This window comes from Bos mutus, chromosome 26 (assembly GCF_027580195.1).
Source record: "Bos mutus isolate GX-2022 chromosome 26, NWIPB_WYAK_1.1, whole genome shotgun sequence".
NCBI classification, from domain to species: domain Eukaryota; kingdom Metazoa; phylum Chordata; class Mammalia; order Artiodactyla; family Bovidae; genus Bos; species Bos mutus.
The window spans coordinates 10,467,356-10,486,481 of record NC_091642.1 but is presented as its reverse complement, the minus strand read 5'-3'; the positions used below and the strand labels follow the sequence as shown (position 1 = coordinate 10,486,481).

General features: G+C 48.4%; 1 protein-coding gene across 12 annotated transcripts in view; it reads right to left on the bottom strand.

Annotated features, from left to right (window-relative positions):
* The window catches only part of FGFR2 (fibroblast growth factor receptor 2), a 107,339-nt gene extending 94,296 nt beyond the window's left edge, over positions 1 to 13,043 (bottom strand). For 8 of the 12 annotated variants that reach the window (XM_070363271.1, XM_070363276.1, XM_070363279.1 and 5 more), the window contains exons 1-2: positions 12,590 to 13,042; positions 8,522 to 8,811 (exon numbers count right to left, since the gene is read on the bottom strand). In XM_070363271.1, the coding sequence (XP_070219372.1) occupies positions 8,522 to 8,687 (166 nt within the window). In that variant the 5' untranslated portion in view covers positions 8,688 to 8,811; positions 12,590 to 13,042. Of the gene's footprint in view, positions 1 to 8,521; positions 8,812 to 9,399; positions 9,422 to 12,218; positions 12,238 to 12,589 lie in introns of those variants that run through there. The other 4 variants (XM_070363274.1, XM_070363277.1, XM_070363273.1 and 1 more) reach the window with 3 other exon arrangements.
* Positions 13,044 to 19,126: the final 6,083 nt, after the last annotated feature.

The following is a 19,126-nucleotide window of genomic DNA, read 5'->3' as shown; positions in this document are numbered from 1 at the left end:
CTGGGGTCTGCTGCATTATTAAGATTAGAGACGGTGTGGGGAGGAGGATCTACAGGAAAGTGGGTCAAAAGGAACAGATTTCCAGTTACGAGAGAAAGAAGTCCCAGGGATAAAACGTAAACACGAGGACTGCAGTTAATACTGCCGTATAGTCGGTATACATGAATGCTGTTGAGAGTAAATCCTGAGTGTGTTCATTACAAGGGGAAAAAACTTGCTTTTTCTTTTTTTGTGTGTGTCTATATGAAGTGCTGGATGTTAGCTAAACTTACTGTGGTCCTCATTTCACAATACATATAAGTCAAATCATAACACTGTACATCTTAAACAGTGCTGTCTATTATATCTCAATAAAACCAGGGAAAAAAGATTAGAGATAATATGTCAAGGTACCTCGCACAAGGTCCAACACACAGCAGGCACTTAATAGATGTGATAACAATCTGCATTCTCATCCTCTCAAGGAATGAATGGGCTAAAAAGACGATGACCCCACCCACACTGCCTACCCCTACTCACACCCTCATCCTTCGTACCCCCGCCCCACCTGTCCTGTCAGGGAACCCCCACGGGCTGTAACATACAAATAACCACTCAGCTCCCCTCCACCCCCAGTACCAAGGATACCATAACCAGCTCCCTGCCATGAAGACTGGAAGTCCAGACACCTGTGCACTGAGGAAGGCCCAGCAGGCCGCCTGGAAGAAGCCACCACATACCAACCTGGCAAGCCCGTCTTAACATGCTTTGTACACCCCTCAAGGGCCAGGACCCAGGCAGAGAATGCAACACCCCTCCTTCCCACCAGCCAATCCCATAACCCTCTCTCCATCCTTCTTTCTCTTTGGCCAAACCACACAGCAGGCAGGACCTTGGTTCCCCAACCAGAGATCGAACCCATGCCCCTTGCAGTGGAAGAATGAAGTCCTAGCTGCTGGACTGCCAGGGAGGTCTCCCCCCGTTCTTCTTCATAGGGCCTTTTGACAATGCTTCATCTGGAAGCCCGCAAACACAGAACTCCCTGAGAAAATACATTGCTCTTTGTCAAGCGCACATCCCGCTATTATTACATAGCTGCGAATGACTTCTTTCGACAGGGAAAAAAAAGTCAACCCTGAACTATTTGGACCGCAAGCATCAAGAGGATCCAATTTCTAAAGTCCAGATTTGTAAACGCCCCAGATAATAAAAAGGGTTGGCTAAAACCAGGGCCAAGAGCTCCCTTTCTATTTTAATTAATGTAAAAACCTCTCATCAGAAGACTTGTCATCCTATATGGTAGGGTAAACATCCCTGAAATATTGACCGGACATCCTATCTCAGGTTTTTACTTCAAGGAGGAAGTTGGGTAGGGCGGGAAGGAAACAAGCACTTACTGAGCACCTAGTATCTGCCAGGAACTACAGTGATGGCTTTACATCCATTTGCATTTAATCCTTAAGGTACCCCTTACAAGATATTTATTATCAGATAGACTTTTTGATAAAGAAAGGGAGGCTCAGAGAGGTTGTCTAACAAATCCAAGGTCACAGCACCAGTAGATCATAGAGTCAAACCTGCCTTGTCTAGCTCTCAAGGCCAAGTTCTTTTGGAGAGTTTCTGTCCCCAGAAAGCACATCACATACCATTTAAAATGATTTTATTCATTTCTATGAAAAAAAAAAGCAAATGTAGAATTTAGGCTAATTATGTGGAGGATTCCTGGTCTTTTACAGATGTGAGTGAGTGATTTTCAATCGGAAACCTTTATAATATTTAGGATCTATAATTAATTGTGTGCCCACCTGGGTCAGCTAAGAAGGCAACATGTTTCAATCAAGGTCAGGAGGCTTAGAGGGATGGGAGGGAGGTGGCTTCTTTGGAGGGTAAGGGGCTACCCGTGTGGCACGCAGGATCTTAGTTCTCTGACCAGGGATTGAACCCGGGCCCATGGCAATGAAAGGGCTGTGTCCTAACCACTGGACTACCTGGGAGTTCCCAAGGGAAGGTGGCGACTTGAAGGCAGTCACACTCCTTTGTGGCAATCTCATCATCTATTCACGATCTGAAGTTTAAGGATTTTCAAAGAGTTTAAACCCTCAACTCACCCCCACAAAGATCTTCCTATGCACCTTACAGCACCTCCCCGCCTCCCACTCCCCTCAACACACAACGCTGGCTTTTTCAACGTCTTGATATCTTTAAAACATTACAACTGGTCACGTATGGAAAAACTTAAGAGTAAATTGGCCTTTAAAAAGAGGTCACACATAGTAACTTAGAAGGAGTTCTCGCATAGAAAATAATCATCACAGTTTATACAGAGTTTATTGTACTAATGTCAGAGCTCAGAACTGGGCTCTTTCTTTCAAGTAAAGTGCTGCATATAAATCACAAAATATATACGTCCCTTGTCCTCAATTCTGAATCTATCGGTATTTTCCTTATAAGCTATTTTTTTTACCTCCTCATAAAACATGTTCACCACGACTCGACATTCTATATTATGCGCATTCCATTCAGACACGACTTGGAATTTACCATGCTTTAGTTGGACAGGGGTTAAAGGAAAGAGAAGGCCACACCTTAGCTCCCTGACTCAGTACAGTCAAGAAGAAGCTGACATTTTTAATATCCACATGAACATGGCAAAAGTCCAGGATGGGACGTAACTACTTATGGTATTCTGAAGTGGAATAAGTGACAACAACTCACACCCAACATCTTAAAACTCCATCAGTGTACAAAGTTCCTAAAACACAAATTACTGAAGCTCTAAAGCATGCCTATTTTGCTTGACACTCTTTAAGGACGACCGTGGTCTAAACTGGTCATTACATACCCTTTTGCATGAATCTATAAATGGTAAAAGCTTGAAGTTATACAAACAGAGGCCAGTGAAAGCCGGCACCCGCCACCTACCACGGATGTGGCTACCATCTTGGATTTCCTATCATGCCCTAAAATGGGATGGTAACAATCAGAACGAGTGAGAAAAAAAAACTTGGGAAGAGCGTGACCTCTATTAATTTCGGAAAGAAATATCTCCAGGACATGGGGGACCATCACGATGAAAAGGCCAGCAACTTGTTCAACCAGACTTCTTTACAGAACCGGCCTTCCCTCCCTTCCCCACCTCCTCGCGTTCCCTGATCCAGGAAAACCAGAACTGAATCTAGTGGGGTCACTCCAGTTCCACCTGAGTGACCAGGAGGAAGTGGCCAGTGTGTACAGATTCTCAGGCTGCCAGAAAGCCTTCAGGCTTCCCATAAAGATAAACACTGTCCCCAAAATGGAATACGAGCTGCATAGAACTTTATAAACTCAAGTTCAAGAGCCTCTAGCAAGTCAGAGCTGAGTTCTTCAGGGTTTGTTCATCGTGGATTTAATGATCAGAAACCCCTCTCCTCTTCGGCTTAAGGTCAAACATTCCACCCTTGCTTTAGGTCCATGATTCGGCACATACAGCCTTCAACACGGTCGCCGTCAGTTTAAAGAAACTACTACTAAAGACAGCAGAGTCAGAGGAGGACATGGGGAGAGTGTGACATGGTTAACCACACCAGGCCCTGCAACGCCAGGGAAGCTGGACCAAGAGCCATTGCTAAATCTCACTTGGATACAGCAAAAGCACAAAAAGGATGCAAAATCGAAGGCTAAAGTCATCTCTCCAGAAAAACGAAATAATAATAAAGACCATGCGTCTTTTGCACAGCCTCATAAAATGCACTGGATCAGAAAACCATTTGTGGCATAGCCTGAAAAACTTCCAAACAATCACTTCTGAATTGCCTACCTAGGCAAGTCACCCTGCTACAAATCTTAACCAGCACAGCAGAAAGTAACACACAAGTTGTATTTCCTATGGAACCTAAAATCCCAAACTCCATTTCCCATGTTTTCCTTTAAAGACTAAAATAAGACAGGATTTTTAATGGAAATGTACAATTAAGCCAAACTCTGGGGGGAGGGGTGTGCCAGGGGGAGTAGCCTTTTAACAATTATACTGGATAAGTAAACACCCAAACAAGAGACTGCAAACGGGAAGGCTCCTGGACACATTTTATTGAGAATGTAAACATTAAACAAAGCTCTTCCTGTTTAAACACTACCCCAGTTATTTCATAACCATGTAATTATTCATTAAGCTTGATATTGAAAACATCTCATAGGGTTTGCTCTAGTTCTATGAATTCTCACCCTCAACTTAATGGGAAAGACTTGAAAGCAACAAGTCTTCAGTGATGGCCTAGTGGGAGCTAGTCACCTAGCAGGTGTGCGCCTGCTAAATCGCTTCAGTCGTGTCTGACTCTTTGCAACCCTGTGGACTGTAGCCCGCCAGGCTCTCCTGTTCATGGGATTCTCCAGGCAAGAATACGGGAGTGGGTTGCCAGGCCCTGCTCTTGGGGATCTTCCCAACCGAGGGATCGAACCGGAGTCTCATCATGTTCCCTGCATTGGAGGAGGGTTCTTTACCACTAGCGCCACTCAGTGCTTTAATTGGTTAAAATAAAAAGCAAAACACACACATACTTCAAATCTGCATGAGAGCGGACCAGTAGAGAAAGTATACAAATACCAATGCTCTGGGCTTGCTAAATTTTTGCTCTAGAAATAATATTAAACACAGCTCTTTGTCTATGAATTGTGAAATACTTTATATACTAATAAAGAATGTGTACTTCATTGTGTATTTAACTGCACAAGCCTGCATTTGGTTTAATTTACTAAGAATAAGTCCTTGTTCCTATGCTAACTATCAAGTTACAGTCAACTCTTAAATATTAACACTCATATTGAGGAACAAAGATGCAGATAATACAAAACAGAAGATTATTTTAAATCATTCATTCTTGGTATGCGGATATATTCTTTTTTTTCTTTCCTTTTAACTTGCAATTAAATGCGTATGGCTGATATTATGGCATTTACAATACTTCTAACAAAAGACCTAACCCACACTGGAAAACTCTGACAGTGGTGAGGTCTCCATGTAGATCCCCTGCTCCATCTCTCTGCTATTGAACTTTGGACCAATTCACATCAGTTAAGGACAGCATGACCTCAGAAGGTTGCCCCAAAACTGACTGCAAAAAAAAAGCAAACTACTTTCTTCCCAGGTTGTTACTTCCCAGCATCACACTTTCTGGAGGGTGGGAAAGTAATTAAAGGTTTGGGGTTGGAAAAGGCCTTTTATTTTAACTCCTACTGGGCTGGTGTAAACAAAGATGTCGTTAAAGTCAACAACGACTTAATTAACCAGAGTAGGTGACAATGTCAGGAAGAATTTGAAAGCAAGAGTCCTCTCTGCTACAGGGTAATCAAGCTTGACTATAAATAATTAGAACCTTAATCAACAGAACAGTACTTGGCATTGAGGACTGGCCGCCTTGAGTCAGTAACTGAGTTTAAACCCTGCACAGCTGGTCCCCGACAAGAATGACTGACCAACTGAAAATATTCATTTTTTTAGTCTGGAATATTAACAACTAAAATCTTCTAGAGATTATTTTCTTAAGTCAGTTGAGTAGACCCAAACCTACAGCTACCACTTCAGAACGTGTCCAGAAGACAAATGATACATGACAGGTGACGGGATATATGATCATGATACATGGTAGATGAGATGATGTTGACACATGACAGGATGATAGATGATGGATGGGATGGGATGATGATCAATGAGATGATACTGTACAAAGCTGAGACAATTGGAAAAGGATCCTCTAGAGGGAGGGCTCGGGCCCCTTCCTGGAACTTAGTCACATTTTTCTCTGGCCACATTTATCTAAACTGAGCTTCCACATTAGCAAGCTAAAAAGTCTTCCAAGATAAAGCCCTGTAGGATAGAAAGTCAAGGCTGAACTTACTTTATCCAAAGCTACAGTTAAAACACACCATGGAGGACAGACAGCGACTGATGGACACACATGGATGGGGGACTCTGTCGGTCTCTCTCCAATTCGCCAGGACCACAGCCTAAACTGGAGCTGCCCAACTCAGTCTGCTTCCAGTTGCTAAAAATTCTTCTTTCTCATCTATAATTAGATTACCTTCCTAATAGCCTCTGACACCAAAGCGAAACTCCTGCACCGGAAGAACTCATCTTAGGGCTCACATCAGTCGACAGGGGAAGTGCAGACCCTACAGAAAGCCAACACAGCTGCTCCTCCATCAGGGAGCAACTTTCCTCTCAACTGTCTCCAAAAGCCTAGATGTCTCCTGATGTGTTGGCAACTGAACAGCCAGCCCATGGGACTGGGAAGATGGGCGTGCCCAACTCGCCAAGAACGACAACAACTTGTCCCAGGTACTCATTAGACACCAGGACCTGTGCTAACTGCGTTTTGCATCCAGACCCACTTAAATCTCCCAGCAACCTTCTTGAGGCGGTCATCAGAAGGCTTCTGAAGATATTAGTATTCATTTAACATTAATAAAGAGACCCTAAAGATGATCTAATCCAGCCCTCAGATGACAGAAAAGGAGACTGAGGTTCAGGGGACTGTGTGCTTTTTCCAAAGCCGCCACCTCTTTGCAGGGTTTTGCACAGCTTCCACTAAACCTTTGTTTGAAAAAACCTCTCACAACTCTGGACGCAAACCTCATAGGAGCTGTGAACCCCAAAATATGACCTACCATTTCAGGGAATTCAGGCACCTCCCCTCAACCCCCAAGTGCATTCACAGATGCCAGGCTGGGAAGACCAGCCTCCAACAATACTCACATTGTTGGATGCACATTTCTACACAAAGAACTGCCGAGGGTACTGCATCCTTGTCCATCTCCACCCCCCTCCCCATCTCTGTCTCACCTCTTCCTACCAGTATGTGCACACAGATTTTTAAATTCCCTTCAATAATTAAAGACGATAAAAAGAAGTCCTCCAGGACCATTTTACACTTTATGTTGAAATAAACTCCCAATCACGCTGCCCTGAAAGTCGAAATGAAAAATGACATTTTCTTCCTAACCTGGGCCATGCCTGGGCTCACACTGCAGGAAACACCCCCGTTCAGCAGCCTCGGTGTGTGTACTGAGCCATGCACCCCAGGGAAAACCGGCAATTAGAGAAACATCCATTTTAATTATTAGCAAAATTAAAGACGTGCAGGCATGACTTTCAGAAACCAGGAACCTTTTCCCTCACGTTAAGCCCTTTAAACATGCATCCCCATCGCAAGTGACACTGGCGCCCACGTCACCAGCAGGCAGTTCCATAATCCCTGGAGCCGGAGCCTGTGAACGCTTCAGACACAAACTCCTACCGCGTTCCCTACCGGAAGCCTGAAAGCCACTGCAGCGTCACTACACCTGGTTACTACAAACCTCCGTAACTCGGGGTAAGAAAAAGGGCACAAGCCTCCACTAGCGACTGCTGAGCTGCTTTTGGTAAGAAGCACCTCCGTTTTAGAAAAAAAAAGATACGGCTTTATCCTTGCATGACTCGGGGTCTCAGTGGGAGCCCCCCTGGTTGGGGACACAGCCCTCCCCTCCCCGTCTGATCCTGGATGGGCTTGCGGTCTTCTTCCGAGCAGGGTGTCTTTTCCAGAACAGCTGACTGACCCCAGCCCACGCAGGCCCCCTGAGCTCAGCAGGCACCAGGTGGGCTCTCAGCAAACAGGTTCATTAAGTGGCGATGAGTGCTAGGATCTGCCGTTTTATTCTCGGATTACCACTCGAAAAATAACTCAGCTACCAATATTCCCTACTGATGACAGATCTCGTGCGGCACCAAGTCGAGGCTGGGCTACCGACATCGCGGAAGGACCCGGGAGAAGAGGTTCCAAGTCTGCCTGGCGGGAAAATTCAGCCCTTGTGAGTTTTGTGCTCACAACTGGCCTCATGCCTTTCTGCATGTTCCAAAAGGCATAATGTGTTGCCTGCATACAATTTCCATAGCTGAAACACCAACGCACGCCCTGTTAGATCTGGAAGTTCTCAGAGATTCAGGAAAGGCCCAGGTACATTTCAAATTGACCTAAAATAGAATCTGCCGCTCTGTGACGTGTGGCTTAAGTATTATGAATTACAAGGGCTAAAAAGAATGTAATGTCTCAACCCTCTCCACTCTGAAGTTCAGAAGCTTTCTCTCCTTAGACAATGAAAATAAAATGTCAGCATTTCAGAGGTTGGCAATTTCCCTGCGTGACTCCTTTTGCCGGCAAATTGCAATCCTTTACATTGTGAGCAAAACTCTCTCGGGTAAGTAAGGGTAGATGGTATTCAACTCTGAGCTGCCTGCCACGGCTCTCCTGGCACTGGATGAACTGCCAGCTGCCTCCCTTACCCAGCACAGAGAAAAACGCACACGCCAAGAAACCACCAACTACACCACCCGGCCCACAGTGTGACAGCTGAGAACCTTCTCTTATAATCCCTGGCTTGCAGGGGGCAGAGAGCCACAAGCTCCGCTCTTGGAGGTCTCCTTTACAACACAAGGGGCAGCTGATTCTCAAACAGGCCTTGACCTCAGTGCCACTTCCCCCAGACAAATCCCCAAACAAACTTGGTACCCCGAGAGCGAAATGAGATAACTTACCTTCCGGCTCAACCGTGGTATCGTCAACTAAATTGAAGGAGGGCCGGGCCAGGGACAAGGTTGCCATGGTGACCACAACCAGGCAGAGGAAGCGACCCCAGCTGACCATGGTTACAGTGCCGATCCCCTGTCCTCTTCCATATCTCCATGTGGACGTTAATCCCATCTGCACCCTTCCTCTACGAGCATGGACTGCCTGCAGCAATGCCTTCAGCCGGCGGTGGGCTCAGGAACCAAGGTGCTGCGGCGGCCGCTCGCTGGCCTTGCCGCTGCTGCTGCTGCTGCAGCCTCTAGAGGAGAGAGACACTGCGAGTCAGTGAAATCTTCCCCAACACCAATTTAGTTCAACCCAGTTCTCTTTCATCATCTGAAAATACCTTCCATCCACACCTGAGTCCCAGGGGTTTCCACCAGACCGGTCCACAAAAACGTGTTAGGCTGATGGTTGAGAAAGCCTACTCTTAGGAAACAGAGATAAAAAGAGTAGCTATAGGACCCAGATACGTGCAGCCACTTCAGCTGGGCAAGTGGACTCTCTCCTCCTACCCACTGTCACCTCTCCCGCCCTCCAAAAGCCAAAGCTACGTGACCTTAGTTTCAAGGGCAACTACAAAAGCCAAGTTAACGATGCTCCGGCTGGCATTGCCAGCCTCTCGTTAATTTCTTTCACGCCAACTGGGCTTCAGAGGCGTCTGCTTCTGGGGGCTGGAGCTAAGTGGCTTGCTCCACCCTCTCTGGAGCCCTCGGGAGGAAGGGAGACCAGCAAAATAAAAAGAACCCCAGGAAGGCGACCAAAAATTCCCACCAGTTTACACTTGTCAAGATTCATTTTCAAATGCAGAAATGTATTTCAATCTTTTCGCCAAGCAGCCACTTACAAAGAATGAACGAGACTGTGATACATTCAAAGCAGCTGATCCAAAAAGAGATTCAAAGCTTGAATCCCATTCCACTGTGACGAACGGCAGCCCAGGCCTAGTGGAGGTCTTCAAACTAGAGAGAGAAACGGAGCAGATGCAAGCTCCTTGAATAACACGGGTGTTCATTAATGATGATGATGGTGACGATGATATGTAAATTATTCTCAGGGTAGGTGATTGGGCCAATAACTTTCAATATGCTAACTTATTGGCTAAAATTTCAGAAGTTACCAGGGGGTGTTCAATGGGTCTGCTCACCCATTTAATTCAAAAGCAAAGAGAAATTTCCAAGCTTAAGATAATCCAAGACTTTACATTTGTTCGGTATCAATTACTAAGAATAAGAACCAAAATGCACAAGCTTCAGAGAATTTGATCCAATCAGATTCTGTGAATTATATATGAAAGAACCACATTTTATAGGATTTAGGGTGGAGGTGAGACCTTTAATATACAAATCTCGAAACCCCATGCTTTCTGCTTGCGGACCTCATGTTTCAGATTATGACGTAGGATTTCAATACTGCTCGAGCGTCCCCAAAGCTACATCAGAAAAAAACTTTCAGCCTTGACTAAGGATTAGAGTGGGTAAGGGGAAAAGAGGACGCTGCTCCACTTTCAGAGAAGGAAAAAAGAAAACCTCTTCTTCAAAAGAAAGCACACGTGAAACCATGTGATTCACAGCAAAAGAAGAGCGCGTGCGTCCACCCCGTGCTTTCAGACTGCTTGAAGGATTTCTTTGGCCGGTTTTTCTTTCCTCTTCGAGGTAAGAGCCTCAAAAGATAACTCCGTATCTATTTCTACATACACATGGGAGGAGAACACACAAACATTCTCACTGATTTACGAAGCATTTCCAGAATGCATGGGAATTTTTTTGCCTCTAACACAACTCCAGGAAAACCCCAGCAAGAGAGTGGGCCCCAGACTGCTTCCCCAGCCCGACTCACCCACCTGTCCCAGCCTTAAGGAGCTTCCTTTGCAGGTAGAGGCGGACAGTGAGTGACCTCAGCAAAATCTCAAGCCATCCCTTCACCCCATCAGCTTGCACCAGCAACTGACTTATGTAGCCATTTCCAGATCCAGGCTCCGCAGCCGCCCCCCTTCCTTCCCAAATCTCTGGAAAGTGGAGGTGGAGGGTGGCAGGTCTGCACAACTCCTCACCCGAGTGGACAAAGGTACAGAGGGACCTCCTGGGCGGGATAATGAGGTCCCCAGGCTCAGTGTTGGGAACACAGGCCCAGCGTGCCTCTGGCGGCCACAATCCCAGCTTCCTGCCTTCAATACCATAATCCTTCCTGGAGTCTGAGCCTCAGTGAAAGCCCCAGCGTGTTTATTTTTCCCCTTGAAAGGGAACTCTCTTCTCTGCTTGGGCGCGGGAGGAGTTGTCACCCTCCCAGTGATGGATGGCTCTTCCTGGCCACCCGTTCCCCAACCCCCCTGTCCATTTTCACCTCAGCACAAGCCTGCCCCCAAAGACAGGCAAAGTGACAAGCGAGAGGGCTTGGCTGGGGAGTGGTCCCTATACCAGATCTATGCAGTTTAACAGTACATTCCCAAACCCTCCACCCTTCAAGAAGACAAGTCAATATAGCACCCACCTAAACTGAGTCTCTACCCAAGCACTTGGGAGCTTTGTTCCCGGCAGATTTCCCATCAGTCGAAAGTGCCAGGCAAGGTGAGGGGTGCCCAGGCCCCCAGGGGACAGACCCACCTTCTAGGCTCCAAGCCTCCCTAGGGCCCCCAGGCCTGAACTGAGCAGGGGGCTCTCAAGGGGTCAGATGTGGTGGGGGTGGGAATTCCTCAACACACTGAAATCTCAAGACAAAATACAGGCTGACCCAGGACCACTTCTATGCCCCGTTAACCCCCAGCAAGCCAACGAGGACTTGCAGCAGCTCCGGGAGAACTCAACACCACCAACCCGGTTTCAGTTGTTTGTGTGCTAGAAATATAGTGATTTTCTCCCCCTTCTCGGGGCGCTAAAGAGCTCAGGGAAATCTGCATTTTAATTGACATTCCAGGGCGAGAGAGAGGGGCGCCCGATTGCTTTTCTATTCAAACTAAACAGCCTTTTCAGATGAAAATGAGTCGAGGCCGGTGGAAGATTTACAGGGATTTGGGACCCAGGGGACAATGGGGTTTTAAATGTTGATAGCGTTTCACACCAAACACATAATGGGTGAAAGAAGGTTTGCCTTTAAGGGTGGTTTCATTGAATTGGGCGAGAGAAAGGAAGGTCCGGAGAAGAGTTTGCAAAGGAGCGGGAGGCGAGGGGGACTGAGGCTCCACGGCCCCGGGCCGGACCCCTGCGCCTGGCCCCGTGGCCGCGAGGGTCGGAGCCAGCGCCTGGCCCGGCCCTCGGCTGACTCCCCGGCGCGGCCCCGGCGCTGAAAGAATGAGCGCGCAAGTTAGAACTCGCCTGTGCTTTCGACATCTCCGAGCTGCTGCCGGTAGAGCAGGCAGCGAACTAGAAAAAGTCGGTCCAGTTCGCCCCCTAGCCCCAGGCGAGCCGCGCTCCCTCCAGCCGAGACGGCGGCTGCGGGCCAGGGAGGCCGAAGGGCACTGCAATCGGGAAACCGGAGCAGCCCCCTTCCCAGAGCGCCACCCCCCGCCCCGAGCCCTCGCCTACCCTACAGAGGTGTTGCCAGCCCCACCTCAGCGGACCCCTCCCGGGGAAGGGTCCCCGGCCCGGGCCTGGATGAGACGGAATGGGGGCTCCCCGGGCCTCGGAACGAGGCACCTTCGAAGATGCCCCCTCCGAGTCCGGGACCTACCGGGCTGTGCCACCAGCGAGGCTGCCCCGCCGCTCGCCCGCCAGCTCCGGGGTCGGAGGATCGCGCCCGGCCAGCGGGAGTGCGCCAGCCAGAGTTTGACAGGGAGGCGGGCGGGGGCGGGGGGGGTGTCAACGCCAGAGGCAGATGTCAGCATCTGGATGGGGGTGGTAGCGGCAGAACTTCCCAAACGCCAGCCGTCAGCAGGCACCCAGCTCCCCCATCGCCTATGCAGCCAAAGAGGAGGCACAGGGAGCCGCCTCCACAGTGCCAGCCCTCCGTTCGGGAGTCCGTGCACCGGGCGTCTCGGGCTTCCACCGCGCCCACTGTCCCGCCCCGCGAAGCTCCCCCGAGGCGCCCGACTCGGCGATTACCTTGAATGGCAACGATCCCCGGCGATCGGGTCTGTCCCCGCGCCCAGCGTGGGTCGGGATGGAGCAAACGACCAACTCCCCGCAAAAAAAAAAAAAAAAAAATGTGGTACTCGCCGGCGCCAAAGTTCGAGGCTTCACGCGCACCCCAGGCTGCGGAGGCGCGCGGGCATGACGCCCGCGGGCTGCGCTCGGATTTGGGGAGCGGGAGGAAGAAAGGAGTCGGGCTTGGCGTTTCCTCCACCAAACTTCGCTCGCAACTTGCGAACGCTTGGAGCGCGGAGGAAAGCCGCGGCCTCGGGGCGCCCGGGCCCCGCCAGCCTGGAAAGGAGTCGCTGCGCCGGGCCAGCTACGCCGCGCGCAGACCCCGCGGCGCCCGAGCTTTGTGGCGGCCGCGCTCGCTCCTTTGCTCGCCCGCCCGCCGGCTCGGCTCTCCGCGGCGTTCTCCGCTGCCGCCGCCGCCGCCGCCGCCCCCTCCCGGCGGGTCACGCCCCCGCTGAAACCCGAGCCGTTTCCTGGACGGCGGCGCCCGCTCTGCCAATCAGCGCCGCGCGCCCCGCCGCCCCGACTCGGCGCGGCTCTCGACGCCTGCAAGCGGCCCGAGACCCCGGCGGGGAGGGCGAGGGGGCCCGGGCAGCACCGGGACGCAGAGGGGCAGCAGGCAGCATCCTCCGTGGATGCGGCCGGGGCCCGCGCCCCCTTCCTTCCCTGGGCAGTTCGCCTGATCCACGGTTTGCCGGGTGGTTACGTTACGTTGTCTCGATTCAAGTCAAAACAAATGACAGAAAGCCTGCTCTCTACCCACCCCCACCCCGGCCACGAGACTTTAAAATGCATCTGCGTGGTATTGGGGCGCGTGGGGGAGAAATAGAACGCAACTGAAACTTTGAGACGAGAGAAAGTAACCTGGGGCATGCCTGCCTGTCCATCAAAACGATAACGATGAGCAAAGAAGCGAGTATTTACGGAGGTTCTGCTATAGGCAGGGCACACGGAATAGAGTCTTCTTTTTCAACCGCACAGCCACCCTGCAGAGTAATATTCCCAGTTTCTGCTAAGGAAACAGGGTGAGAGATGTTATTTGTCCAGGGTTAACCAGCTGAGTAATGGCAGCAGCTGAGCCTGACTTTGAATCTGGCTCTCTTAGGGAAAAGTTCAAAACTGAGGGGGAAAAATTTTGGATTAATAAATTCGGAAGATTCTAAGGACTCAACTCTGCTATAAATAGCTGTATGACCTTGAGCAAAGCATTTCCTCTCTGAATCTTAAGATTCTTCAACTAAATGCCAAGCTGTAACTGGTTAAAGTTCATATCTTCCATTTACCTTTTCCACTAGGCTGTGTCTACAGGATAATTTATTCTTTAACATATTTGCTCTCCTTCCCCACTCATCCAGCTCCCAAGAAGTGGTGCCTTAAGTCCAATACAATATAGATAAAAACCTTAATTATTTTTCCTTAGAAAAGGTCATTAAACCCAGAAGTGCTTTGGAGTCCTAAAGATGGATGGCGCAGCAGTACCAAATTGACCTGGGAAATCGACTTTTCCTGCATTTAGAAAGGCAGTTGCTTATGGGTCATTGACACTGCACACTTCACAACATTTACGAAAATATTTTTTCATGGTGCCACATCATTAGAAAATCATTCTTCTTCACAATACCTCTCAGAGAACTTTTATGTAAAATTACCGAAACACCAGGAGTACAGATCCATTGAAATGCTTCAGGCAAATGGCTCTGAAATTCTGTTCTGGAAATGTGACAGCAAAAGTAATAGTCTGAGTCTCAAGCAAAATAAAATAATAAGTTCCCATGCTTAGGGGCAGGCTATGGTTTTTGGTCAAGTCTTTTAACCTGGATCAGTCCCAGAATCATTTAATTCACTTAGACACCTTAGCCAGGTGACCTCAGCCATCTACCACACCCGAGTTGTTCTGACCACATCAGTGCTTTTCAATGTCTCAGACCAGGCTGAGTGTCTGCCTGCTTGGAGGCTGGCACTTACAACTTTATATTCCCCACCAATGGGGAACTCACGTCTCTCAGGACAGATTCCTTTCCCATCCTGCAAGGAATCCATCAGCCATTGAAAATGCTGTTAACACGTTCTCACATAAATTACTGGTGCAGGAAGCTGCCATCCCTACCCATCGTTCATCAGTGGCTCTGTGTACCCTGAATGAAAAGGAAGCCTTCTGCTGATAATGACAAATAAGAACACCTACTTCAGTGTCCAGATGCAGTCTGCAGAATTTATTCTTTATAGGAATAAAAAGACACCCATCCATCAAAAGCCCCTTATTCCCTTAAGAGTGTCCATTTTTAAGTGAGTGAAGCCCACAAGCCCACAACAGCAAACTCTTTGGTTTAGAGAAAAGCAAAACCATGTTTGGAATTTAAAAAAAAAAAAAAAACAATCCTGTCATCATATTTAGGCTTCAAGTGACCTCAGAGGGTCTAGGAAAGCTTTCACACCAGTGAGGCTTCTGAATGAGAAAATAATCTCTTTACAGTTTTTTTCTCTTCCCTCTTCAAGTGGCTGGAACCCCTTTTGTCAATGGCCTCCTGTGAATGGTGTAGCTAATAAGCTTATTAATGAGCTTCCACGGCCGAGTGTGAATAGGTAAATAAGCCCCAATCTGTTGAGGTTCAGGGCCGAGGGCAGAAAAGCCAGCGAGAACTAAAGATGACAGTTTGAACTGGACAACCAACGCCTGCACCAGGTTTCAGCTGAGAGAGCCTCTGGACAAGGGCGCATTCACAGCCCTTCACCCCCCACCGAGGTCCCTTTTCCTAGCAATTTTCCCCCCTTTACAAAATGTCTTGAGTAGTCACCCATTTTTTTTTTTTTCAAAAGCCCTCGAGACGTCCTTCTTTTTTCACTCTAGTAATGATACATCAATGGAAGGAAGGAAAATGAGGACACCAGAACTCTGATGCCCCACAAGTTTCAAAGAACAAACTGCTGCTCACCCATTCGTTCCGGGAAGAAGACAGTGGGGTGGGGGGACCCCGGCTGCCACGGGCCTCTCTCTTTTAAAGATTTATAATTTCTCTTTTAATAATTTGTTTTCTAATGGGTGGCTGGCCCTTCACCCGATGGAAAAGCTGGAGGAATAAAAAGGCTACTGACATTTAAGTGCTAATGAGCCCTTTTAATGTGATTCTGAGCACCTTGCAAAACTTTGAATTTCATTCTTTAAGCTACATCTCAAGAATGTCTGTAGCATAAAAGAAGCTTTTGAAAGGAGAAATCTACAATAGTCCAAAGACTATGGTTAAGAGTTGTTAATCCTAGGATGTGCTGATCAGAATGGGTGGGAGGATAGGAGAGACAGGACCCGTCTTCAGGGAGCTTATGACATTTAAACAGAATCATGAGTCCCAGTACTGATCATCATCAATAATTCTAAACTTAGAACAGGGCTTGAATTTCCAAGCCAAGACTTCCCTGGAGAAAAACTTAAGTTATCTGAGTCTTTCAGGTTCTCAGCTATAAAATTTAGAAAACAATGGTGTGTGTGTCTGTGTCTGTGTGTGTGTGTGTGTGATAAGTTGCTTCAGTCATGTCCGACTCTGTCACCCTAGGGACTGTAGCCTAGGCTCCTCTGTTCATGGGATTCTCCAGGCAAGAATACTGAAGTGGGTTGCCTTACCCTCCTCCAGGGGATCCTCCCAACCCAGAGATTGAACCCGTGTCTCCTATGTCTCTTACACTGGCAGCACTATCTTGTAGTAATTTAATAGGGTCATGCAAAGCATTCACTGAATTAAGGTGTGACAGCATTTAGACCTTTTTATCCAGATGCCCGTGGTTCTGGAGAAACTCTTGGTACGTGAGAAATGCAGTGTGTTTGCAATGATTATCATTAGCTGTTAATTATTATTCCCACCTCCTGAGACTACTGGAAAAGTTAAGTGATTAAGTGAAGAGCTGAGAACCCACTAGCACTACATGGATATTATTATGAAATAATAATATGAAAACCTGGATTTCAAAGAGTCTGGAGCCACCATTGCTGGATTCCCCAACCCACCTCTGCCACACTAGAAGGACTGATGCTGAAGCTCCAATATTTTGGCCACCTGCTGCAAAGACGGAGAAGGCAATGGCACCCCACTCCAGTACTCTTGCCTGGAGAATCCTATGGACGGAGGAGCCTGGTAGGCTGGTAGGCTGCAGTCCATGGGGTCTCGAAGAGCCGGACGTGACTGAGTGACTTCACTTTCACTTTTCACTTTCATGCATTGGAGAAGGAAATGGCAACCCACTCCAGTATTCTTGCCTGGAGAATCCCAGGGACAGGAAGCCTGGTTGGCTGCCGTCTATGGGGCTGCACAGAGTAGGACACGACTGAAGTGATTTAGCAGCAGCAGCAGCTGCAAAGAGCCAACTCACTGGAAAAGACCCTGATGCTGAGAAAGAGTGAAGGTAGGAGGAGAAGGGGACCATAGAGTATGAGATGGTTGGATGGCATCACTGACTCAATGGACATGAATCCAAGCAAGCTCCAGAAGATAGTAAAGGACAGGGAAGCCTGACGTGCTGCAGTCTGTGAGGTAGCAAAGAGTTGGACACAACTGAGCGACTGAACAACAACAACAACTTCTGCCCCCGCTGAAAGGCCTGGTGGTGTCTACCCAAGGCCCAGCCCAAGATGAAATGGCTGAGTCATACAAATGGCCATCCAACTGGAAAGCATCACAACACTCATTGGTACCCAAGGCCCAGAAGCAGTCCCTGGGAGTGGCAGGGAGGTTGAGGGGATGGTGCTGAGCAGAAAACACTTTTAACACTGGAGAACGGCTTTAAAAAGAGCATCTTTGAACATGGGAGAAGCATCTGAATAAAAACTGGCACTATGCCTTGCTCCGATGGTTTACTAGATTCCCAAATGGCTTGAGGGATATGGATAGGTCTTTCTAGGGAGACAGTGTCCAAAGATGAGGCAGTATATATTAAACCCTGGCAGTCCAGTGGTTAAGAATCTGCCTTCCAATGCAGGGGGCATGTGTTTGATCCCTGGTCAAAGAATTAGGATCCTACATGCTGCCTTTTTGGTGCAGCGAAAAAGAAAAGGAAAAAAAAAAATTTACCATCATGCTGACTCCTGAATTTTACAGGGGAGGAAATCAGGATGCCGAAAGGGGAAATGATGGACTCAGGGCCACCACGCCGGCTGATGGCTGAGAAACCCAGAAATCTGGTCTCTCCATCAGGCTAGGATTCATTTCAGCAGCCACCAGAGCAAGACGTGGGTTTTTATCCTGACATTGTCAAGGACTGACTGTGTGATTCTGGCAAAGTCACTGAATGTGCACCTTGCCCCTCCCCCACGCCCACCACTATCCTTGGCATCACCCACTTCTGCATAATTGAGGTTTCACCTTTCAAGCAGAAAAGACAAATTTGTTTATGATCTCCACCCCCTCCCAGCTCTGAACATTCCTAGCCTCTAGAGAAACAGAGAAACTTGTCATTTACTTATCACTGAAGAGCGAACTGGTTACAGAAAGCCTACATCCACTCTGAAGTATTTTGAACCCTACTTTTCACCCCTATCTACTAGTGATGGTATCTCCCAGAAAAGTCCTCTAAGCCCTGGTCCATAGCTGCTTAAGGGCAACATACCACATACCACACACCATTGCTTGGCTGCATTTGGCTCAGTTGGTAAAAAATCCGCCTGCAATGCAGGAGATACAGGTTGGATCTCTGGGTCAGGAAGAGCCCCTGGAGGAGGAAATGGCAACCCACTCCAGTATTCTTGCCTGGGAAATCCCATGGATAGAGGAGCCTAGTGGGTTATAGCCCATGAGGTTGCATAGCGTCAGACACGACTTAGCTAGCTGGTAAACCACCACCACCATTGCTTGGCTGCAAGACTCCATTCTCTCCTTTCACTCCCATCCCACATTCAACCACCACCTCCACCACAACAATGCCTCCCAGCGGACTGGAGAGAAAGCATACAGGTGGCTTTAGCTGGTGTAGGGCAAATGAGGATGAGATCAAGCATCAGGTCTTCCTGCCTCTTTCAGACCCCTCCCCATCGCTGCCTAGAGCTGTACAGTCCCATACGGTAGCTCCTAGCCAATGTGATCATTTCAAGTTAAAATTGAATAAGACCTCAAGTTCAGCTCTTTGATAGAACAAGCCCTGTTTCAAGTACTCAATAGCCACACGTGTCACATTGGACGGTGGAGATTTTAGAGGAAATTGTCACCATGGCAGAATGCTGTACAGGATGGACTTCACTGGAGAGGCCCCCTGCCTTCCCCTTCCTCTTCCAAGAAGATCTCCTCAACCAGGGGTGTCCCCAGGGGCTGCTTTTGCCCCTCTCCCCCCCAGCTCCCACATGCATTCCATCGTCTTGTGTTGCCAGCAGGGTTTAGGGACAGGTCCTCTTCAGAATGGAAGAGTGTCAGAGATAGCCAGGATGGTCTTTGATCACAGATACAGTATTACCGTTGGCTGGATGGAAACGGCCTGCAGCATCACCGCCTCATTCCAGGACCCACTTGAAGCAGTCCCAGT